Below are 25,618 nucleotides of genomic sequence, written 5' to 3'. Positions count from 1 at the left end.
TCACAGCACTGTCCTAAGTGATAAGGTCTTTATACGTGCCACACTGATTTCTGTTTTTATTTCACGTAGTGTTACTTGTTTGATAGCACTGACAACTATACGCAAACGCCGCTGCTTTCGGTCGTTATGTGAAGGCCACTGCATTGTCCATGGTGAGAAGCAATGCCTGAAATTTGATATTCTCGGTATGCTCTCCTCAACATGTCCAGTGAGACATATACACCCGACTTAAAATAATTATAAGAACAATCAAAATTTCGAAACATTGCCAAAGCAGGCAATCAATTTTTACAGTAATATGCGAAATTTTAATTAATTCAGTAACTAAATGGTTAAGGGGGAAATCTGTTTATTAAATTATGCTGACCTGAGCTAAAAGATCCTTTTCCATACCTCCCTACATTAGAAAAAAATCTGAGGAAGTAGCAGAGATTGAACATGGGTCCGTTGGCACTGAAGGCAACGACATTAAGTAAAGGACGTGCAGGCTAGACATATAATGACACATTTGTTTATATTCCAGCGCCTACTAAGCTTAATACTTTATTTGTCCAAGACTGTACGTAGGAGCGAAATATTTTTACGGATGTTGGTACAGATCAGTCCGCAGCTCGTGGTCGTGCGGTAGCGTTCTCGCTTCCCGCGCCCGGGTTCGATTCCCGGCGGGGTCAGGGATTTTCTCTGCCTCGTGATGACTGGGTGTTGTGTGATGTCCTTAGGTTAGTTAGGTTTATGTAGTTCTAAGTTCTAGGGGACTGATGAGCATAGATGTTAAGTCCCATAGTGCTCACAAGGGAACCTCCCCATCGCACCCCCCTCAGATTTAGTTATAAGTTGGCACAGTGGATAGGCCTTGAAAAACTGAACACAGACCAATCGAGGAAACAGAAAGAAGTTGTGTGGAACTATGACAAAAATAAGCAAAATATACAAACCGAGTAGTCCATGTGCAAGATAGGCAACATCAAGAATAGCGTCAGCTCAGGACCGCTGTAGTCCCGTGGTTAGCGTGAGCAGCTGCGGAACGAGAAGTCTTTTAGTTCAAGTCTTCCCTCGAGTGAAAATTTTAATTTTTTATTTTCAGACAATTATTATCTGCCCGTCCGTCCGTCCGATGCGAGGTAACTGCGCCGTAGTATGGGGACGCTACACCTAAACAAACATCGAAACACACGACGTCAGTCGACTACAGGGCACGGAAGAGAGAGTATTCCTGCTAACGAGGCTCCCTGGCTGGCAGTTGCATTCATTTGTTGCAGTTTATGTGACAAACTCTTATGTTTTCATCACTTTTTTGGGAGTGATTATCACATCCACAAGGAAACCTAAATCGGGCAAGGTAGAAGAATCGTTTTACCCATTCGCCAAGTGTACAAGTTAGGTGGGTCGACGACATATTCCTGTCATGTGACGCACATGCCGTCACCAGTGTCGTATAGAATATATCAGACGTGTTTCCTGTGGAGGAATCGGTTGACCTATGACCTCGTGATCAAATGTTTTCGGTTCCCATTGGAGAGGCACGTCCTTTAGTCTGCTAATCGCACGGTTTTGCGGTGCGGTAGCAAAACGTAACTTATTACAGTGAACAGAAACGTCAATGAACGAACGGACTGATCATAACTTTGCGAAAATAAAGAAACGAAACTTTTCACTCGAGGGAAGACTTGAACCAAGGACCTCTCCTTCCGCAGCTGCTCACGCTAACCACGGGACCACGGCGCTCCTGCGCTCATATTATCCTTGATGTTGTTTATCTTGCGCATTGACTACTTCGTTTGTATATTTTGCCTATTTTTTTCATAGTTCCACACAACTTCTTCCTGTTTTCTCGATTGATCTGTTTTCAGTTTTTCAAGGCCTATCCACTGTGCCAACTTATAACTAAATCTGAGGGGGGGTGCGATGGGGAGGTTCCCTTGTCAGAGCCATTTGAACCATTTTTTGGTACAGATCACTGTGGGCACAATTTTTAGCTCAACAGGTATCGAAATGGTACTCCACTTCTTGCCGCAGGTTCATAAGCGTGACAGGTGATACGGCCTCGACTGCAGCACAGATGAATTGTCTCAAATCTACCAGTTCTGGAACTTTTGTTCTGTATGCAATGCGCTTGATAAACCCCCATGCACTGAAATCCAGCGGGGTCGCATCGAGGAGGCCAGGCAATGGGATCCCCACCCCCCTTTCCGATCCAAGACTCGTCTCATGGAGAAATGTAGTAACACTTCCATGTCTGGGGGGGGGGGGGGCGATGACACCATCCTGCTCGAAAATGTCTTGTGGAACTGCAGAGTTCGCCGGGAAGTCGAGGTAGGTGTGTACTCTCACTGTACACGCCAAGAAAAAATGGACCAATCAAATCATGTTTATGTAACCCCAGCCACGAATTAACTTCAGGTGTCACCATTTCATACTCCATCATTTCTCCCGGAGTCTCACTTCCCCACAATCGACAGTTATGTCGGTTAACTTTGCCACAGCAATGGAAGGTAGACTCGCGACTAAAGAGCACTGCATTGAGGTAGTTGTTGTTTTCGTCGAAACAATGCAACAATTCAACAGCAAAATCACAACGTCTGCGGTGACCCTCAGGTCTAGTGTGGCGCGAAAGTTGGAGTTTGTACGCAAGCAGTGGGAGAGTTTGTGCGCAATGTCGTGCACCGTCGAAAGGGGACTAATAGTTCCTTACCAACTTCTCTAACGGATTTACGGGAGCCTCTAGCGAATTCTTCGAGCCTACATTCAACTCTCTCTTCACTCACATGCATTTTAGGATGTTTTGCAGCATTTGAAATCAAACTCACAATTTCTCAAAGAGTTCTGTCCCACTGCTAAATGGATTTACGTGTGAGAGGATCCACGTTGCATTTTCTTCTTGCAGGCCACTGCACACGTGTTACAGATTTTAACTCTGTTAACCAAGCAGCACACAGTGCACATTCCGTTGTGGCGTCCACATGCTGACTGCCAGGGGTACATTTGCCTGCGTCATAGTGAACATTTGGGCACATGCGCATGTGAGATCACATATCGGAGAGTGTCTCTAAGGATTGCGTATTTCGTTATAATCATTTGTTTGTGTACTGCTCTATCACAGGCTCCCTATACTTCGCTGGAAGTTGATATTAACAAAAAGAAATACACCACACTGTTGGTTGTACGCCTTAGAAATGCCAGTCTGCTTTTAATTAATGCCGGCCGGGGTGGCCGAGCGGTTCTAGGCGCTACAGTCTGGAACCGCGCGACCGCTACGGTCGCAGGTTCGAATCCTGCCTCGGGCATGGATGTGTGTGATGTCCTTAGGTTAGTTAGGTTTAAGTAGTTCTAGGGGACTGATGACCTCAAAAGTTACGTCCCATAGTGCTCACAGCCATTTTTTTTAATTAATTGGGGTCTCGTTCTTATTTGACCTCGTGCAAGGTATCATGTATAAGTCTTGACACACAGCAAGGCTGGCTTCACTTGTAGTGTCAAAAATCGTTACGGGTTACATCAAGACAGTCAGAATACTGATGACGCAAAGAAAGAGCCGTTTAATCACTGCTGACAACTCCAGTCCACTTTGCATAAAGTGAATGGATTACCATTCAGTCTCTGTAGTTGGTACCACAAAGCCAAACAATGGGAAACGTTTTATTCCACTTCCACATCACACAGTGGTACATAGTGCTTTTTTGCAGAAACCAAAGTAGACGTATTTATAGATTTCGATGCACTGAATACGAAATTATGATTAAAACTGTCTCCTTCTTACAAGTAAGGTGGGACTTAACATTCCAAGTATATTGCTACTGTAACCAATAGGATATATACAGTTGACCGAGCGGGCTAGCCGTGCGGTCTGTGGCATCTTGTCACGGTTCGCGCGGCTCCCCCGTCGGAGGTTCGAGTCCTCCCTCTGGCACTATCAAGCTTTTGCTCCGGTTAGGTAATATCGTAGATCCGGGACTGCATCACATACATTCACTGACATCCACCACGACACTCATTTGTCTAATAAGTGAACTGACGCAACCACGAGTGGTACAGCCGTAACAAACGACAACATCACGTCTCGTCTCTAGATTCGACAATGCACACGTAACTAGATGGTAACATGAGTCGCGGTGGAAAATAGCAGTCACCTTACTCACTTAGAGGTTGAGTAACCCTTGTCACAACGTCTTTGCAAAAATGGTTCAAATGACTCTGAGCACTATGGGACTTTAATTCTGAGGTCGTCAGTCCCCTAGAACTTAGAACTACTTAAACCTAACTAACCTAAGGACATCACACACATCCATGCCCGAAGACTGAAGCGCCTAGAACCGTTCGGCCACTCCGGACGGCCAACGTCTTTGCAAGTAGCTCTTATAATGACCCATAAGTGTGAATGTGAAACGGAAACACCTTATTTACTTGTAACTCTGAGGAACGAGACAATTTTAAGCGTATTCGGCGCATCGAAATCTATAAAGCATAACTATTTTCGTTTCTGTAAAAAATAAAAAGTTTGTTTGTAGAAAAGTGATTATAAAAAGCCTTTTACAAATCTACATGTGCAATGCACTGTTTAATTCTAAACATGTGAAAACATGTTACCAATACTGTGCCGTCTCTACTGATGTACAAAATAAGTTGGAAATGAACTTACGTAACAGTGGGGGCGGTATCGTTAGTGTTACTGCAGTTCTTTAGGGGTTCAGCGAGTGAGCAGTTGGCAACACTGGTGCCGTTGCCGTTCTTCTCTGTAGTGTTGGCAGCGCTGGTGCCTCCCTGTTGACCGGCAGTCGCAGAAGAATCTCCAGCCGAGGCCCCTTGGGTTTTACTTCCGTTGCGGCTCTTGGTTTCCACTGTAACGTTGTATTCGTTGATGTTACCTGTGGGAGAGACAACAGCACTAATGAAGAGGGTGAAAAAGTGATCTGTGGCAAGAGTGAATCTCTTACACTGCTGCGCTGTTACGAAGTTCTGTCAGTTCAAAGCAGGGGTGTCCAACCCGGAGGCCAAATGCGGCCCCATGCAATTACCAGTACAGCCCATAAAGTGACCATCGCATGATCCGTAAATAAAAGTAATAAATAAAAAAATCCGTTTGTGAAACGTTATTATAAATTGAATATTTTCAGTCCGCAGCTCGTGGTCGTGCGGTAGCGTTCTCGCTTCCCACGCCCAGGTTCCCGGGTTCGATTCCTGGCGGGGTCAGGGATTTTCTCTGCCTGGTGATGACTGGGTGTTGTATGATGTCCTTGGGTTAGTTAGGTTTAAGTAGTTCTAAGTTCTAGGCGACTGATGACCATAGATGTTAAGTCCCATAGTGCTCAGAGCCATTTGAACCATTTTTTTAAAAATATTTTCAATTTGAAACTCCCGCCACACAATTCTATTGACGCACTAGTCCGAATGATCCATACCGGTGTCTATTTTTATGCTCAGTGGTTACTGGTGGTATTATGTACGGCCCAAAAGTACTGGGTGATCAAAAGGTCAGTATAAATTTGAAAACTGAATAAATCACGGAATAATGTAGATAGAGAGGTACAAATTAACACACATGCTTGGAATGACATGGGGTTTTATTAGAACCAAAAAAATACAAAAGTTCAAAAAATGTCCGACAGATGGCGCTTCATCTGATCAGGACAGCAATAATTAGCATAACAAAGTAAGACAAAGTAAAGATGATGTTTTTTACAGGAAATGCTCAATATGTCAATGTTGTGAACAGCACTGTAAAGCATGTCCGGAGTTATGGTGAGGCATTGGCGTCGGATGTTGTCTTTCAGCATCCCTAGAGATGTCGGTCGATCATGATACACTTGCGACTTCAGGTAATCCCAAAGCCAGTAATCGCACGGACTGAGGTCTGGGGACCTGGGAGGCCAAACATGACGAAAGTGGCGGGTGAGCACACGATCTTCACCAAACGACGCGCGCAAGAGATCTTTCAATAGGGGGTGGAGCGCCATCCTGCATAAACATCGTACGTCCCAGCAGGTGTTTATCAGCCAGGCTGGGGATGATGGGATTCTGTAACATATCGGCGTACCTCTCATCCGTCACGGTAGCAGTTTTGCTGTCCAGCGCCATGTGTCGGACATTATGCGAACTTTGTTTTTTTTGTTTTTTTGTTCTAATAAAACCCCATGTCATTCCAAGCATGTATGTCAATTTTTACCTCTCTATCTACATTTTTCCGTGGTTTATTAAGTTTTCAAATTTATACTGACTTTTTGATCACCCGGTACTTCCGAAGCGACCCAGGCAGGCTGAAATAAAGAACACCCCTGTTTTGAAGGTTCCAGGTACTCACGATCCAGCACATCCGTCTGGAAGTTTAGAAACATTCCGTAACTGCCCTCCTAGTTACGGTTATAAACACACTAGCGTGGAATCAAAAATGAACACAGCTAGAGAAGAATAAATTATTAATTATAAAGGCAATGCCTGAAAGTGCTATCGAGTGGTCGGCGTAGACGCAATGTGCTAAGCACTGAAACACTACGTGGCGGAGTATAATTCGTGTACAACTGTCACCCTCCACCCCCACACCTCCTTACTGTTCCACCCCCAATTGGGGTGTAAGAAGAACAATGGAGGTCTGAAGGAAGCCTAGTTATTTGAAAAGGGCGCAGGTCGTTTCAAAAAGAGTCAGCGGGCAGACGCACAAAACTATAGGTGTGTATCTCTGACGTCTAACTCTGCATCTAGATGTGTACTCCGCAAACGACCTTGTGGTGTGTGACTGAGGATACTTTCTGCACCACTGTCACTTCCTCATTTTCCAGTTGCAGTCGGGAATGATTTGCGAAGGAACCATTGCCGGTAAGCCTCCAGATGTGAGTTGCCACTCTTTACAACACTCCCTTGGGGTACTCTTGCAATTTGTTATATTTACTTACGTTCAGCGTGAACCGCAACTCCCTGGACTGCTCACCAATCGTCTCCAGGAATCCCTGTACATCGCTACAGTCTTCTGGCGTTGGTACGTTCTTACAGACAACAGCTTCAACCGCAAACAGCCTTGTGTAGCTTGATCACTGATCCTTCATATACAACTGGTAAATACTAACGTTCCCGTCACCATTAAATGGGTAATGTCCAAGAATGGCTGCCTATCGAAAGCGTGGGTACCTAACGACATATATGGAAGTTTTGCTCTATGTAGACCACACGACTCTGGTGGTGCGAATTAAGGTAAATGTTTAGTTCATTACCAGGGCAACATTATTTATCGTTTACGCTTGTGAAAAGCAATGAATGAAAATAAAAGCTTAGAGTGCAAATAGTCTCACTTGGCGAAATGTAATTCCTCGGTTAATTACACTGAACCGCCAAAGAAACTGGTATAGGCATGCGTATTCAAATACAGAAGTATCTCAACAGGCAGAATGCGGCGATGCGGTGGGAAACGCCTATAACAGACAAAAAGTGTGTGGTGCAGTCGTCTCCAGGTGCTACAATGGCAGGTTATCAAGATTTAAGTGAGTTTGAACGTGGTGTTATAGTCGGCACACGAGCGATGGGACACACCATCTCCGAGGTAGCGATGAAGTGGGGATTTTCCTGTACGACCGTTTCACGAGTGTACCGTTGGAACACGTGAGGCACTACTGACCCTATGACTTATCTTAGAAGAAAGATTAAGGAAAGGCAAACCTACGTTTCTAGCGTTTGTAGACTTAGAGAAAGCTTTTGACAATGTTGACTGGAATACTCTCTTTTGAATTCTAAAGGTGGCAGGGGTCAAATACAGGGAGCGAAAGGCTATTTACAATTTGTACAGAAACCAGATGGCAGTTATAAGAGTCAAGGGACATGAAAGGGAAGCAGTGGTTAGGAATGGAGTGAGACAGGGTTCTAGCCTCTCCCCGATGTTATTCAACCTGTATATTGAGCAAGCAGTAAAGGAAACAAAAGAAAAATTCGGAGTAGGTATTAAAATCCATGGAGAAGAAATAAAAACTTTGAGGTTCGCCGATGACATTGTAATTCTGTCAGAGACAGCAATAAGATCAACATCAACAAAAGCAAAACAATTATAATGGAATGTAGTCGAATTAAGTCGGGTGATGCTGAGGGAATTAGATTAGGAAATGAGACACTTAAAGTAGTAAAGGAGTTTTGCTATTTGGGGAGCAAAATAACTGATGATGGTCGAAGTAGAGAGGATATAAAATGTAGACTGGCAATGGCAAGGAAAGCGTTTCTGAAGAGGAAAAATTTGTTAGCATCGAGTATTGATTTAAATGTCAGGAAGTCGTTTCTGAAAGTGTTAGTATGGAGTGTAGCCATGTATGGAAGTGAAACATGTGTGATAAATAGTTTGGACAAGAGGAGAATAGAAGCTTTCGAAATGTGGTGCTACAGAAGAATGCTGAAGATTAGATAGGTAGATCACATAACTAATGAGGAGGTATTGAATAGAATTGGGTAGAAGAGGAGTTTGTGGCACAACTTGACAAGAAGAAGGGATCGATTGGTAGGACATGTTGTGAGGCATCAAGTGATCACAAATTTAGCATTGGAGGGCAGCGTGGAGGGTAAAAATCGTAGAGGGAGACCCTGAGATGAATGCTTAGTGATTCAGAAGGATGTAGGTTGCAGTAAGTACTGGGAGATGAAGAAGCTTGCACAGGATAGAGTAGCATGGAGAGCTGCATCAAACCAGTCTCAGGACTGAAGACAACAACAACAACAACAACAACACCAACAACAACAACAACCACCACCTTGAATATCGGGAATCCGGTAAAACATCAAATCTCGGACATCGCTGCGGCCGGAAAAAGATCCTGCAAGAACGGGACCAACGACGACTGAAGAGAATTGTTCAACGTGACAAAAGTGTAACCTGTCCGCAAATTGCTGCAGATTTGAATGCTGGGCCATCAGCAAGTGTCAGCGTAAGAACCATTTAACGGAACATCATTGATACGGGCTTTCGGAGCCGAAGGCACACTTGTGTACCCTTGATGACTGCACGACTCCGAACTTTACGCCTCGTCTGACCCCGTTAACACCGACATTGGACCGTTGATGACTGGAAACATATTGCCTGGTCGGACGAGTCTAGTTTCGAATTGTATCGAGCGCATGGACGTGTCCAAATATGGAAAAATCTTCATGAATCCATGGACCCTGCATGTCAGCATGGGGCTGTTCAAGCAGGTGGAGGCTCTGGAATGGTGTGGGGCGTATGCAGTTGGAGTGATATGGGACCCCTGATACGTCTAGATGCGACTCTTGACACGTGATACGTTCGGAAGCATCCTGTCTGATCACCTGCATCCAGTCATGTCAATTGTGGATTCTGGCGGACTTGGGGAATACCAGCAGGACACTGCGACACCCCACACGTCCTGAAGTGCTACAGAGTGGCTCCAGGAAAACTCTTCTAAGTTTCAACACTTCCGCTGGTCACCAAACTCTCCAGACATGAACATTATTGAGCATATCTGGAATGCCGTGCAACGTGCTGTTCAGAGGAGATCTGCACCTCTCGTAATCTTACGGATTTATCGTCAGCCCTGCAGGATTTACGGTGTCAGTTCCCTCCAGCACTACTTCAGACATTAGTCGAGTCCATGCCACGTCGTGTTGCGGCACTTCTGCACGATATTAGGCAAAGGGTACCAGTTTCTTTGACTCTTGAGTGTAGTTTGAGCACAAAGCGCGTTTCGAAAAAGAAAACTGTTTTTCTACTCCCAGCAGTTGATAAACTACCAAAAATTTTGTGTATATGCAAAGGCTGTCTTAAGACATATTCAGACCTGTACTAAATGTGCCAGTTACGATGCCACAACGTAGTTCCGCTCTGGTAGGTTGGCACTACGAGAGACACCGACGACAGCACTCTCTAGCCGGCGCTGTCGAGGTCTACGAGCTCCGCGACTGCTTTACCCCATTTCATCAGGAGCAGACAGCCAGGACACTTCGCTTCACCTTCGCACCACCTTGCAAGTTACGTAATATGTTTGCATATGTTTATCCACTAGTAAAGGTGCTTAAACCGTATTTGCAGTACCGAGAGATTAGTACCTTTCCCTGTTCCTTACCCACGCTCCGCCTGCCAGGCGGGATACAAAACACAGGCTGATACATTTGACGGCAAGGTATGTCAAATAAACATTTTTAAGAAATGCGCTCATAAAAGTGAGACCATTGCAAAAGTTAATTTACGAAATGTCGGCCAAATAGCCAAACGAGGCAAGCCATCCACTGATGGTGATTACATACAGAAGTGGATTTTAAACACAGATGAAGAACTGTTTCCCGATAAAACCGCAGAATGTGAAGCACTACTCTGTCAGCAAATGAAGTGGTGCGTTAAGTTGAAGATATTCCTTGTAATTTACCAAACTAGTTGCAAGAAAAGGCACCTACGTTTGCTTGGTATCCAATAGCCATGGAGGTACCTACAGACATCTCTGCTACTGTACAAAAGCCATTGATTTTTAGAGGTATTAACACAGAGTTCAGAGTTAATGATGAACTAGCAGACCTGATTTTCCTACGTGGTACAACAATAGGTGAGGAATTCTTTAAGGGGCACAGTTAACTTTAGCTTAAGAGAACTATTTTTCGCTTTGTCACCTTAAATGTGTTACAACAGATTGTGGGGGGGAGGGGGGAATTATGTGTGGCAAATATGGAGCTCACTGTTGTGGATTGGCAAGACAGCCAATCCACTAGGAGGAAGCCGAAAGGCACGCGTTTAAGCTCACGCAGGCTGGCGTGAGGTCTGGAACAGGACACGGAAATGAGACTAGTAAAAAACGTACGTAGCTTCTGGAATACTTAACTTTAATCCATAATTGGTGAACATCGCTCTTGACGGTACATATTTTACAGCATCAATAGTAACTGGTAATGGCGCCTCGCTAGGTCGTAGCAAATGACGTAGCTGAAGGCTATGCTAACTATCGTCTCGGCAAATGAGAGCGTAATTTGTCAGTGAACCATCGCTAGCAAAGTCGGCTGTACAACTGGGGCGAGTGCTAGGAAGTCTCTCTAGACCTGCCGTGTGGCGGCGCTCGGTCTGCAATCACTGATAGTGGCGACACGCGGGTCCGACGTATACTAACGGACCGCGGCCGATTTAAAGGCTACCACCTAGCAAGTGTGGTGTCTGGCGGTGACACCACACTCACGACCGCGGCTAAACACATAAAGTGAAGCCAATGGTGTTGCGATATTCTTGACAACACAATGCATTCTTCATCAGTAACCACTCTGTGCAAAGTCAGTGGATATATCAGTTGTGTCTCTGAGAAGAGGGAGAATCTCCGTCTGGCGATCTCCCATACCAAATGGCCCTAACTGAGATTCGAAACTTGATATGTGGCCCTCTGCTCCAGAGTAAGTATTCTTGGTTCTGCACTCACTGTGACACTGGAGAACTCATACCATTGATTGGTACACAAACAACTCAATTTTGTCACCAAGTGGGTAAGAGTTGTGTAAACCAACACTATAGGTGACCGCCAATAAAATGTTGTTTCTACTGTGTCGATTATTACCCACTGTGCTATGTCTGTTATCCTAGATGTATTCTGTGATTTTTCTTTCAAGAAATACATGAGCATATAGCGTACAAACTGCCGGTGACTGCGACAGTTCTCTTCTTTTTATCGTCCATACATTCTAATATATAAACTACTTTAGAAGTTCGAAAATGTACTAGAATAAATGAAATGTCTATAAAATGCCGCACTGTACACTGTACCTGCGGCGAGACAGTCTCCATTCCTGAAATTCATCGCCCGTAGCCTCTGAGCTGCCGAGAAGCACGACAGTCCTGGATCTATGGATAAAACATGAAAATTCGCTGCATTGCGCCACATACAGACAGACCCAGCCTGCGGGCACATCGGGGAGACCAGATCCGACAAGACAGGGCCCGCACATTAGTGGGAAACTATGGGCTTCAGATCGGTAGGGCTGATCCGTTAAAGGTACCCATAGAAATGGCCTGTGGTTTTGGCCCGCCATGAATACCACTCATGTGGCGCAGACACCATGCTGACGAAATGATACCTCGGTGATTACGCACGCAACAGATAACTTGCACAGATACTCTGAGAGTCAACACTACTGAGGATAGGAAGCAACTCATCATAAAGATGATCGCTGAGCCACAGACAGGCACATTGAAAAGACAATCACACTATCGTAACAAAATTTTTGGCCATAGCCTTTGACAGAAAACGAGAGCGGACACACATTCGCACAATCACTCAGACACAACTCATGCACACATGAGCGTTGTTTCCGGCCGCTGCGTCAACAGTCTCTGAGAATCAGATCCAAACAAACCACTCCTCACGCCTCCCTGCCTCAGATGGGCAGCTCCTAGGCTAGCAGGAAGTAATGGTTCAAATGGCTCTGAGAACTATGGGACTTAACATCTGTGGTCATCAGTCCCCTAGAACTTAGTACGACTTAAACCTAACTAACCTAAGGACATCACACACATCCATGCCCGAGGCAGGATTCGAACCTGCGACCGTAGCAGTCGCGCGGTTCCGGACTGAGCGCCTAGAACCGCTAGACCACCGCGGCCGGCGGAAGTAATGGTGGCAGCACTGACTGCAAGGTGTAGGGGAAGGGTGGCAAGGGGAGAAGCAGTGACTAGGGAAGCGGCGCACCAACTCAGCTGCGCCCAGCCAGCGACGAAGCATCACATCTCAGTAAACAAAGTTTCATGCTACTGAGACAAAAACGAGATTTTTCCAGTGTTTTTTTTTCGAATTTCCCTGAAATATTTGACATTCCCTGATATTTCCGGAACTTGTGGCAACCCTGATACCTGTGCACATGTACGTTCACTGTTTCCTTTTTCGTCCTGTAAAACGCGCTAGTAGCAAAGACGCGCTAGTAGCAAAGATGCGTCTAGTAAACAGAAAGCTTTTTGTATTTTAGTCTGCAAGGACTGAATCTCTTGTTACGGTGCAACGAGCGTTGCGTATTACGTTCCACTTTGTTGGCTGCCGAAGAACAAACAATAGTGGGGCACCCACATCGGAGAAGGAACAATGTGTGTAAGGCTGTATATCCGTAGAAAAGCACCGTTGTGGAATGGTGCGATTAGTTCCGTGTTGATCGAGGTCTACACAAAACGCAGGTCGATCCACTACGGACAAGTGGGAGAAACTCGAGCACCGCACTATAGTCCTGGCCACTCCCCATGTAATTATCAAGCCTTCGATACCTTGAAAAATACCTTGAAGGGCTGACGATTCCTATCGGACGACGATATGCAGCAAGGCAGTTACAGACTTTTTCCTTTTTGTGGGTTACATTATCTTCTCCCAAAATATTGAAATCAATGAGCTTGCAGTAGAAGACATGTGTTTCACAGTATTGAAGATGAACGAGAGCGCATAGCTCTTAATTGTGCATTTTAGAGACCTAAAGACGGTTTTTCTTGTTTTGGTATAAATAACTATCCCCGAAGTTTGTAGAACTATTTTCTGAAACACCCTGTAAAACGTGAGAATTCTGAGATGGGCCCCAGTGCAAAGAACTTAAAATGACTATCTCAATAGTTCCAACAGCATTCCCATAATCGCACCCTACCGTCTGGTTTACTGACTAATCACAGACATTTAGCTGGAGGAATGCTGTCACTAGGCATGATCACATCTTAAATAATGAGTCTAGGAAACGCTGAGAGAGAGAGAGAGAGAGAGAGAGAGAGAGAGAGAGAGAGAGAGAGAGAGAGAGAGACAGAGAGAGAGACTGACCAATTTGGACATGCTGTACACAGAAGATGGTCTTGATCATCGGACATTCATCATTCACTATTGGATAGAGGCCTCTTTCAAATTTATCCACACATAACGATCGTCAGCGTGATGAAGGTCCTGTTTGTTCCTCTATTCCCTTATGGCTTCAGCCCATCTTCCGTTAGGTCGTCATCTAGGTATTTTCTTATCATGAGAAATCAAATGCACAATCCCCCTTGCCCATCTCCGATTATTTCAGTTCGCCCGATCGAACTGTTTCAATTTTGCAAATGGCACTAGCGCATCATGAAGTCGTCTCTCTTCTCCAACACATTTGTTTGTTTTTCTAACCCTTCAAATTGTGCCCAAGAGGACTCTTTCCATGGCTTGCTGGGCAGAATATGATACTTTTGTAAATAGAGGTTTCACAATGTCCCACACGATGACCAAGGCAGCTTTGGGCACACATCGTAACCCAAAGACTGTAAAACTTCATCCCAACAAGGCACAAGACTGTAATAGAAAATATGGATACCTACAATGATCCCTCCCTATTTCTGGAATTAAACTGGAATTAAAGCTACGGGAAAAGCAGAATATTAATCATGGTAGAAATGAACAAATTGGAATACTCACCTGTCTGCACGTTTGGGTGCTGTACAACTGGAACACTGGTTCTGGTGGCAACACTTGCAGGAGTGGTGCCCACATGGGTGACGGTCTGATTCGATGCAGTTGTAGCGATTTCAAGTGGAGCTGAAGGTCCCCCATGGACGATGTTGTCAATTGTTCCCTTTTCAACTACGTGTGTGCCATTGGAGCCTTGTGGCTGTGATACAGCAGCACCAGTTGCGGTGGTGCTGACTGCTGCAGATACTGATGCACTAGTGCTGGTTGCGGTGGTGGCGGATGCACTGGAATGGATGGTGCTGATGGGAGTGGGTGGTGCAGAGGTGGACTGAAAGGTGCCTGGCGATGGTATGGTGTCCTCATGACGTCCATGGGCCAGATCTTCGCTTGTAAGTGTCAGGGGTCCTCCTGTATCTTGTGCACTTTGGTTCGTGGAACTGATGTCTTGGTCAATATGCATGGGTGCATGGACTACAGAACCACTGGCAGTTGGATGGTTATTGCTTTGCCCTGATGGGCTTGCAGACCCTCTGCTTTCGCTGAGGGTAGTGGACACTGATGAGGCAGTCGTTACTGAGTCAGCGCTGTGATTGATCGATGGACTCAGACTGGTGACAGTCTGCCCCCCCTGGGGCTGTACTTTGGAGGTACTGGTAGCCATTGCTAGGTCTGTGATGGGAACTGGTGGTTGTGAAGCCATGCTGGTGGTCACGCCGCTGGCAGCAGTGGACGCTGTGGCGACAGAACTTCTCACTGGTCCTGCTGGGCCTCTCGTTTGGGTGGTGTCCCCATGCTGGTCACTATGTTCCTTCATGGCAGATGGCTGTGAGTCCACCTCAGAGTGGCCAATAGCGCTGTGGACAGTGAAACATGGTATAAAAGTACATTCCTGTAAATACAACTATGTATTGCGTTTTACAAGTCACTCACTAGTCTATATACAAAAGGAAAAGTCCTGAGCGATTCACTGACTCATCAATGCCCAGCCCAAACTGTTAAGGATAGAAACTCGAGATTTAGAGATGTTAGTCTTACACTGCAGGCATCGTTCATGAAGGGACTTCCGAAATTCCACACCTAAAAGGATGAGGTAGATGATGGAACTTTTTTTTTCACAAATGACGCTATAAAGGCAATTTTGGAAACTAGAGCTACAAAATGGGTATTTGCTTCTCAGTAAAATATAAAGGTATGCGTGTTTCGGCATTCTGGGGAATTTAACCCATATGGAGGTGAAATGTGGGTGAAAGTTTTATTTGAAAATAAATCATTATTAAAGAACTACTAAAAGTATTTTTAAAGGTAGGTCTATGAAAATTGGTATTTGGCTTAGAAATAAAAAAGGGGTTTCATTGCTTTTGTAAAACATCCCTTTTGGGGATGTTTTATGAAATATTTCATTTTAAAAGCTAAATTTACGAAAATCCGAATTTGCCTTCTTGGTTAGAAATAAAAAAAATACTTATTTTAATGTTTGGAAATTGAACGACTATGGGGGTGAAATTGGGGCTGAAAATTTTTATGTTAATATTTCATGATGCAATCATTTTTGAAGATAAATCTATGAAAATATGTTTGTAGAAATTAAAAAATACACATTTTACCGGTTTTGGATACTTGGTATTTGGCTTCTCAGTTAGAAATTAACAAATACGTATATAACTGTTTTCGGAAATCCAACCCCTAATGGGGTGGAACAGGGCCAGATTGATTCACTGACACATCTTTGCCCAGTCCAAACCACTAAGGATAGAAACTTGAAATTTGGAGTGGGGACTGGTCTTACACGGTAGGCATCGTTTAAGAAGGCAATTTTCGAAATTTCACCACAAGGAGGGTGAAACAGAGGAAAGGTTTTTTAAAATGTCGCTATAAAGGCAATTTTGAAGCTAGAACTACGAAAATTGGTATCTGGTCTCTTGGTCAGAAATAAAAACTAGTTTCAGAATTCTTCGTAATTCGATGTGTCAGGGGGTGAAGTAGTGGCTGAAAGCTTTTTTCTGTTTTTTGTTTTATTAAACCATTACAAAGAACTACTAAATCATTTTTAAAGTAATGTCTGTGTATCTGATACTTAACTTCTGGGCGAGAAATAAAATAAGTAAATAAATTTGTTTCAGTGCTTCGAGGAATTCAACCATAACGGGTGAAATAGGTGATGAAAAGTTTTATAAAACTATTTGATGAATATGAACAGTGCAGCCACCTATAATGTATAAAAAGAAGCGTTTCAATAAATTCCAACTTTCTGCCTGCAGCTTCGCTCGTGTAGACGAGGTACACTGTTTTTAGATTGTCGATCTGAACATGACCAATGTGTGTAGGAAAATATAAATTCAATTAAATTTTTTAAAAGTTGTGCAAATCTTATGTGAAGAATTGTTTTATTTAATTTTAGTACCTTGCCTGCAACTTAGGTTGCGTAGACTAGATATGCTGTTTGCAGAATGTGTAGATTTACTTATAATCAACATTCAAATCTGACTGAAGAAAAACAAAACGAAATCCGTGGAGACCAGACTATGCGAGCGAAGCAGCAGGCGGTAAGCTAGTTTTCTGTAACTGTGTCTGAAATCAATTTTGTTTATGTTTCGCCCACTATTATCAAAAGTGAAGGCTTACATACTCAGTACCTTGAAGCTTTCTTTGGCATTAATGAGTTTTCACACACACGCCTCAACAGTTCTGCACATTTCCTGAAACAATCCTAAACAATTGCAACTTCAAGTTGCAGCACGTTGTGAGCCTGAGTAAAATAGCCTGGCAGCTCTTAAGATATTTCTGTTGCGTGTGGGCTGCCCAGCTAGCTGCTCAGGACAGTTTTCACGGAACGTTTTCAAAAGTTGCTGCATTATGCCGGGCAAAACGAGGTCCGATATGATATCAGGAGATATCCCATGACTTTTGTCACCACAGTGTATGCACTGACATGTTTAATAAATATCCAAACTGCAACAATTATGTACAAGGAAAGAAAACAGTCCCAATAGCTGCCTCACACGGTACAGTATCTAAAAAGAAAATGACTACCAACCGAAGCATTCCGAGTTTAGCCTATTCAAATCTATAGCCCGATTAAAATTACTTGAAAGTTGACACTTCATGTGTCCTCCATTCAGAGTGCTCTACATCTTGCCTGAACCGTTCGGCATTGCCAAATTGCCACAATAATTAGTTCACTTCCAGTTCAAAGTCACGCTTTTTTCTTCATGTGTTTGGATTCCGATTCCTGAGTCTGGCCCTTTTACTTCGTATTTCATCACTCATGATAACCACACACACACACACACACACACACACACACGATGCTAACGACATCGACAGGTTTCATGCAGAGCACTAACCAAACACTACTGGATTTTTCTTCAGCATCGTTGATGTAGTTCTCACACAACGAAGCGCCAAAGAAACTGGTACAGACATGTATATCCAATACAGATGTATGTAAACAGGGAGAATATTGCACTGCGGTCGGCAACGTCTATATAAGACAACAAGTGTCTGGCGCAGTTGTTACAATGGCATGTTATCAAGATTTAAGTGAGTTTGAAAGTGGTGTTACAATAGGCGCACGACCGATGGGACACACCATCCCCGAGGTAGCGATGAAGTGCGGACTTTCCGTGCGGCCACTTCACGAGTGTACCGTGAATATCAGGAATCCGGTGAAACATTAAACCTCTGACACTGCTGCGGCCAGAAAAAGATCTTGCAAGAACGGGACCAATAACGACTGTCGAGAATCGTTCACGTGACATAAGTGCAGCCCTTCCGCAAGTTGCCGCAGATTTCAGCGCTCGCCATCAACAAGTGTCAGCGTGCGAACCAATCAATGAAACATCATCGATATGGACTTTTGGAGCCGAATGCCCACTCCTGTACCCTTGATGCCTGCGCGATATAAAGCTTTACGCCTCGCCTGGGCACGTCGGCACCGGCATTGGACTGTTGATGATTGAAAACGTGTTGCCTGGTTGGAGGAGTCTCGTTTCAATCTGTATCGAGCGGATGGACGTGTACTGGTGTGGAGACAACCTCATGAATCCACAGACCCTGCATGTTAGCAGGGGACTGTTCAAGCTGGTGAAGGCTCGGTAATGGTGTGTGGGTGTGTGCAGTTGGAGTGATATGGGACTCCTGATACGTCTAGATACGACTCTGACAGGTGACACACCTGCATCAATTCATGTCATTTGGGCATTCCAACGGACCTGAGCAATTCCAACATGGCAATGTGCCCCCCCCCCCCCCCCCACATCCATAATTGCTACAGAGTGACTCCAGGAACATTCTTCTGAGTTTAAACACTTCCGCTGGCCACCAAACTCTCCAGACATGAACATTTTTGGCCATATCTGGGTTGCCTTGCAACGTGCTGTCAGAAGAGATATCCACTTCCTCGTCCCCTTGCGGATTTACAGACAGCCTTGCAGGATTCGTGGTGTCAATTCCCTTGAACACTACTTCAGACATTAGTCGAGTCCATGTCACGTCGTGTTGTGGCACTTCCGCGTGCTCGCGGGGGCCTACGCGATATTAGGCAGGTGCACCACTTTCTTTGGCTCTTCAGTGTATAATCAGAGTGATAGACATGCAGTAGATAAGCTTCGAACGACACTGCGTGTAGCCGAATTTTTGAAGGCTGTCAATTAATCACCTCGACTAAGACACCGTCCGCCCCGATAGCTGAGTGGTCAGCGCGGCGAACTGTTACGCCAATGGACCCGGGTTCGATTCCCGGCTGGGTCAGAGATTTACTCCGTTTAGGGAGTGTGTGGTGTGTTGTCCTCATTATCATTTCATAACCATCAGTGGAAGGCAACGGGAAACCACCACTGGAATCAATTCCCTAGACGCTCATGCGGTGGACCTCTCTCACGAGGCTTCCCCCATGACAAAGTTTTTTCTAAGACACCAGTCATAAACACGAGGGCCTTTCGGAGTACACTGAAAGGTGCAGTGGAGCGTATAAACCTGACGTGCAAAGGGAGAAAGTTCGATCTCGTCTGTTTGTTTCTCCAAATCTGATCAAAAGCGTCCGATTATCATTTTTATTGAATTAATTCGTTTAAATCTAGCTTTTTAGTATTTCTGATTCTTTGCTGCTTCAAATTTTACACTCTCCTGACGTTTTTGATTATTGTTCTTATTTTTTTTCTATCATCCTGTTTTCGTTTGGAATCTGCTTCTGCCGCCTACAACCTGCAAGGAAGTGCCAACAAGTACTGCTCATCGGTTGGTAACGGGGCAACCCGTGTAGCAAGTGTGAACCTAGTTACAGGTAACGAATGACAGCGAAAATTACTATTCACGGGTAGCGCAAAAAACTGAAATTTTTCTGTGGAAGATGCAAACAAACGAGATGTTCTGTCTTGCGATTGCTCGCAGAGGTTAGCCTTAAAACTGTGAACGAAACGATGGTGATTTTAGTTCTGTCACAGACTGTCGATCGCCGTTTTCTTGGATACATTGCACGTCACGAGGTTGTGGTTAGGTTAGGTTAGGATTCGAGTTTAAATTCAGAGCTACAAAAAGCGTCGTCTGCTGCAGTTCAGCTATTGGTCACTTAAAATCATCTGCCGGTACAGCATCTCCCATTTCCGTCATACCTCGCTCCGCGTTACACATTAACGGCATTTATCACGTGACCGGCCGTGTTTGTGTGTCACGTACGACGGCTGTTGAAAAAGTAAGGTGACTTTCCAAATTGCGCGGGCAACGTACATTCGATTATCGGCCTTCTTTTTTGTTATATTGGTAACATATCCCGAACGTATGATCACAGTTTCAAGCTTACAGCATACTTCGTTTGTTTTTGACAGATAGAGAGGTTAGACGTCTTTTAGTGAGCTCGGCGATTTTCGTTATTATAAAAAAAAATAGATAACATTCCATCAGAATTTCTAAAATCATTGGGGGAAGTGGCAATAAAACGACTATTCACGTTGGTGTGTAGAAAAGCATCATCCACACAATTCCAACGACGGCAAGGGCTGACAAGTGCGAGAATTATCACACAATCAGCTTAACAGCTCATGCATCGAAGCTGCTTACAAGAATAATATACAGAAGAATGGAAAAGAAAATTGAGAATTCGCTAGGTGACGATCAGTTTGGCTTTAGGAAAAGTAAAGGGACGAGAGAAGCAATTCTGACGTTACGGCTAATAATGGAAGCAAGGCTAAAGAAAAATCAAGACACTTTCATAGGATTTGTCGACCTGGAAAAAGCGTTCGACAATATAAAATGGTGCAAGCTGTTCGAAATTCTGAAAAAAAGGTAGGGGGTTGTTGTACAATATGTACAACAACCAAGAAGGAATAATAAGAGTGGACGATCAAGAACGAAGTGCTCGTATTAAGAAGGGTGTAAGACAAGGCTGTAGCCTTTCGCCCCTACTCTTCAATCTATACATCGAGGAAGCAATGATGGAAATAAAAGAAAGGTTCAGGAGTGGAATTAAAATACATGGTGAAAGGATATCAATGATACGATTCGCTGACGACATTGCTATCCTGAGTGAAAGTGAAGAAGAATTAAATGATCTTCTGAACGGAATGAACAGTCTAATGAGTACGCAGTATGGTTTGAGAGTAAATCGGAGAAAGACGAAGGTAATGAGAAGTAGTAGAAATGAGAACAGCGAGAAACTTAACATCAGAACTGATGGTCACGAAGTCAGTGAAGTTAAGGAATTCTGCTACCTAGGCAGTAAAATAACCAATGACGGACGGAGCAAGGAGGACATCAAAAGCAGACTCGCTATGGCAGAAAAGGCATTTCTGGCCAAGAGAAGTCTACTAATATCAAATACCGGCCTTAATTTGAGGAAGAAATTTCTGAGGATGTACGTCTGGAGTACAGCATTGCATGGTAGTGAAACATGGACTGTGGGAAAACCGGAACAGAAGAGAATCGAAGCATTTGAGATGTGGTGCTATAGACGAATGTTGAAAATTAGGTGGACTGATAAGGTAAGGAATGAGGAGGTTCTACGCAGAATCGGAGAGGAAAGGAATATGTGGAAAAAACTGATAAGGAGAAGGGACAGGATGATAGGACATCTGCTAAGACATGAGGGAATGACTTCCATGGTACTAGAGGGAGCTGTAGAGGGCAAAAACTGTAGAGGAAGACAGAGATTGGAATATGTCAAGCAAATAATTGAGGACGTAGGTTGCACGTGCTACTCTGAGATGAAGAGGTTAGCACAGGGAAGGAATTCGTGGCGGGCCGCATCAAACCAGTCCGTAGACTGATGAAAATGAAAAAAATAGAGCAAATAATTTGCATAAAATTTTGTGTGAAAAATGGAATCACGTGGTCTAAAACACTTGAAATGTTGAGAGTGGCATATGGTGAACCTGCTATAAGCAAAAAAGATGTTCACAAGTGGTACAAGCTCTTCCAAGATGGCCGACAAGATTCTCTGGACACCCACATCAACAACAGATGATAACGTCGAAGCTGTGAAGAAAATTGTTTTGGAAAATCGTCGAATTACCGTAAGACAGGTTGCTGCATACCGATTGGTTCGTGTCATGCAACTTTTTTCGGGTGTTTTGGGCGTGAGACGACTGTGTCAGCGAAGTTTGTTCCAAAACTTGTCTGTTTTGATCAGAAGAACCGTCGCATGAGCATAGCTCAGGAGCTCTTGAATGACGTCAATGATGAGCACGATTTGCTCAAAAGGGTCATAACTGGTGACGAAACATGGGTTTCCGGTTATGACGTCGAAACCAAAGTCCAGTCGTCGCAATGGAAGCATCCCGGAGAGCCATTCCGAAAAAACACGACAAGTTCGATCAAACGTCAAAGTTTTGTTCACCTTTTCTTTTTTTCCTCCAATTGCCAAGGCGTAGTGCATCATAATTTTTTTTCCTCAAGGTCATACGGCCAATAAGGAGTATTACCTTGGCATTATGCGCCGCTTGCGAGAAGCAATACGGAAAAATCGCCCGGCATTCTGGAAAGACAATTCATGGCTTTTGTATCACGACAATGGACCTGCTCGTTCATCGTTGCTTGTGAGAGATTTTCTGGCCAAAAACAACACGACAATCATGCCTCGGCACCATATTCTCCGGATTTAGGCCTCTACGATTTTTTCCTGTTCCCTAAACTGAAGCGATCTATGAAATGACGAATATTTTCAGCGATTGAGGAAATAAAAACTACATCCCTGGAAGTAGTCAAGGCAGTACCAAAAAGTGCTTATGTGAAGTGCTTCGAGGATGAGAAGAAACGCGCGACTACCCCTGTCGGAGGTTCGAATCTTCCCTCAAGCATGGGTGTGTGTGTGTTGTCCTCAGCCTAAGTTAATTTCAGTTATATTAAGTAGTGTGAAAGCCTAGGGACCGACGACCTTAGTAGTTTGGTCCCATAGGAACTTACCACAGATTTCCAAATTAGAAGAAACGTTGGCACAAGTGTATTATATCGGAGGAGGATTACTTTGAAGGGGACAACATGAATATTGATGAATAAATAAATATTTTTTCACGAAAATATAAAGTGACCTACCTTACTTTCTGAATGCGATAGCCGTGCCTTCCGGTCTTTCCCAGTCTGCAGTGGTGTTCAATGTCTTTGTCTTGTTATAGGTGATCCTCAGTCCCACCTTTCTGGCTACCTTACTTAAGTTGTCGAGTTGTGTCTTTGCGTCTTCTTCCGTCTCACTTACTATTGCAATGTCATCTGCAAAGGCTAGGCAGTCCACTTGAGCCCTGTTGTCCTTTTTGTCCCCCACATGGGTCTTTGGTGTTCCCATTTCCTCGTTTATTGCTCTCCACTGCCTGATCACTGGACGGGAATACCAAAGACCCATGTGGGGGACAAAAAGGACAACAGGGCTCAAGTGGACTGCCTAGTCTTTGCAGATGACATAGCAATAGTAAGTGAGGCGGAAGAAGACGCAAAGACACAACTCGACAACTTAAGTAAGGTAGCCAGAAAGGTGGGACTGAAGATTACCTATAACAAGACAAAGACATTAAACACCACTGCAGACTGGGAAACACCAGAAGGCACTGTGCGAATGGTGGACGAATTTAAATACCTGGGAGAATTTATAACAGGAAGAAACAGGAGCAAGGAGGGAATAACAGAGAGGATAAAGAAGATGAGGTCAGCCTTCTGTAGGACGAGAGAGGTATACAATAAAAAGAATACATCCACAGAGGCAAAGATAAGCCACTTCACAGTAACAGTGAGGAATGCAGTATTACATGCTGCTGAGACGATGACACTGGGAAAAAATGGGGCAGACAAACTACAGAAATAAGAGAGGAAAATACTGAGAAAAATACTAGGTCCCAAAAGAGGTAGAGAGAGGTGGATGCGAAGACCTAGGGAAGAATTGTACCGGAACATGACAACGATAAACGGGGAAATCAGACTCAAAAGGGCAAGGTTTGCTGGGCATGAAGTTAGGATGAGTATGGACAGAATGACGAAGAGAGTGTGGGAGACAACAGGGAGGACAAGGGAAAGACAGGAACCAAGTGGATTGTTGAACTTCTGGAGGACTGGTTGTAATTGGGGATCAAGGTCGAAGGAAAGGAAAACTGGAGGAACAAATATACACCGACAAATATGCCGGAGATCAATGACAGAGAAGAATACAGGAAAATATTAGAATGTCACCAGTGGAGCCGCCAGGAGAAATGGGAACTGGAGATCTCGGAAGAAGAGCGGGAGAGGAGAAGAGAAAGAATGAAGAGGTTCTGGGAGAAGAAGAGGAAAATGCAGTCCAGAAAGGCGCTACCCGTGGTCCTACAGGGGCCGTAACGCAAGAAGAAGAAGAAAAGTGATAGCCGGCAACGGATGTGGCAACACTGTAGCAACAAGTGACGGCTGGCAACTATCAGGTAATCGGACTAATGGGAGCCGATCGGCCAACTTACAGTAAACACACAGTACAAGAACATACACTGTTTGTACAGTACATTTCATCTTACCTGGGACTGCTACCGTCGTTTTTGGGTTCAGTGTGAACAACCACTGATGGAACGCCATGTGGCTCTTCAACCTGGCTAGAAATGGTGTTCGACTGTTCATGTGCAGACGATGGCCCATTCTTCGAGGATTCCTGGTTAGTACCAGTCACTTCTGTATGGCTTTCGGAGGGTCGAGATTGTTTCTCTGTACTGGAATGTGGGGCATCCCTGGTGGCAGTGACAGGTAGCTGAGCACTGCTCGCAGCATTTGGCTCGGACTGAGTGTTATTGGCACTACTTCCCGGAGGCTCTACTGGCTGTTTCCCATTTGTCAACGTGTGGCCGGTACCACTGCTAGCTACAGCCGGAATCGCTGGAGAGTTGGTCTGATTGCTCTTGAGTGCCCCAGTTCCAGTCTTCCCATTTCCTTTGGCTGCCACGTCCGGAGAGGCATTTTGCGAGGCCTGTTGTCGATCCTGTACAGAGTGATCATCAGCTGTGCCTGACACCTTAACACTCCCATTCGAAGGTCCATTTGCTTCACTATGGCTAATATTTACAAGAGGTCTCCCAGGAGAAGTGTTCTCAGGCGAGGATGGTGATCCACGAGGGCGTCTCACGTTCTTCTGGACACCAGCTTCTTTCTTCAATGCATTCTCAAACCTGCCAACTGGTCTGGAATCTTCAGCACTGCCCAGGTCAGTATAAATATCCAGTGCAGAGTCATTACTGATGATCTTGATGCAGCGTAACTTCTTCGAATCCGGGTCCCGTCTCCAGCCGTTACAGCAGACCTGGTAGATTAATAGAATTTGTAGTAATAATATCTTTTTATAGGGCAGCATAACCCGGAATTATGTAACATAACACAAATTAATGGTTACACTTAAACAAGTGCATACCAGCTGCAATAAATAGTTGTTAAACAAGGTGTAAGACAAAAGGGTGGACTATCAACCGCCATTTTTAATATTTACACAGACTTCATACTTCTCTATGGAAATGTAAAGTAATAAAAGGAATTATGGTGAATGAGAAATAGCTGACTGTGTTTCTGTTTGCAGGTGATATTCTCATTATTCAGAGGACTGAAGATGACCTCCAAAGATCGCTAGACCAGAAAAATTGAATAGCAAGGTGTACAACTTAAGGATCTTAGTAATAAACGGCAACAGGAGGAAAATATCCAGTCAGCTCAAAAACTGATTTAGGTAATTCCGATATAGAAAACAAAATACACAAATTCCAAGCTGTATGTGGTTACCATTAGCAGAACGTTGTGCTGTAAAGAACAAAAAAGATATTTGCCATGACAGAAATACATCTAGACATAAATGT

The 25,618-nt window shown here is 44.3% G+C and overlaps 1 protein-coding gene across 1 annotated transcript in view; it reads right to left on the bottom strand.

Annotated features, from left to right (window-relative positions):
* Positions 1–25,618, bottom strand: part of LOC124718916 (pneumococcal serine-rich repeat protein-like) — a 282,270-nt gene that overhangs the window by 37,192 nt on the left and 219,460 nt on the right. Inside the window, exons 4-6 of the mRNA XM_047244570.1 lie at positions 24,302–25,074; positions 14,349–15,196; positions 4,637–4,862 (exon numbers count right to left, since the gene is read on the bottom strand). Of these exons, the coding sequence (XP_047100526.1) occupies positions 4,637–4,862; positions 14,349–15,196; positions 24,302–25,074 (1,847 nt within the window). The remainder of the gene's footprint in view (positions 1–4,636; positions 4,863–14,348; positions 15,197–24,301; positions 25,075–25,618) is intronic.

Source organism: Schistocerca piceifrons, chromosome 10, assembly GCF_021461385.2.
Source record: "Schistocerca piceifrons isolate TAMUIC-IGC-003096 chromosome 10, iqSchPice1.1, whole genome shotgun sequence".
In the NCBI taxonomy this organism is placed as follows: domain Eukaryota; kingdom Metazoa; phylum Arthropoda; class Insecta; order Orthoptera; family Acrididae; genus Schistocerca; species Schistocerca piceifrons.
The sequence above is the reverse complement of the archived record's forward strand: the minus strand, read 5'-3'. Positions and strand labels throughout refer to the sequence as shown.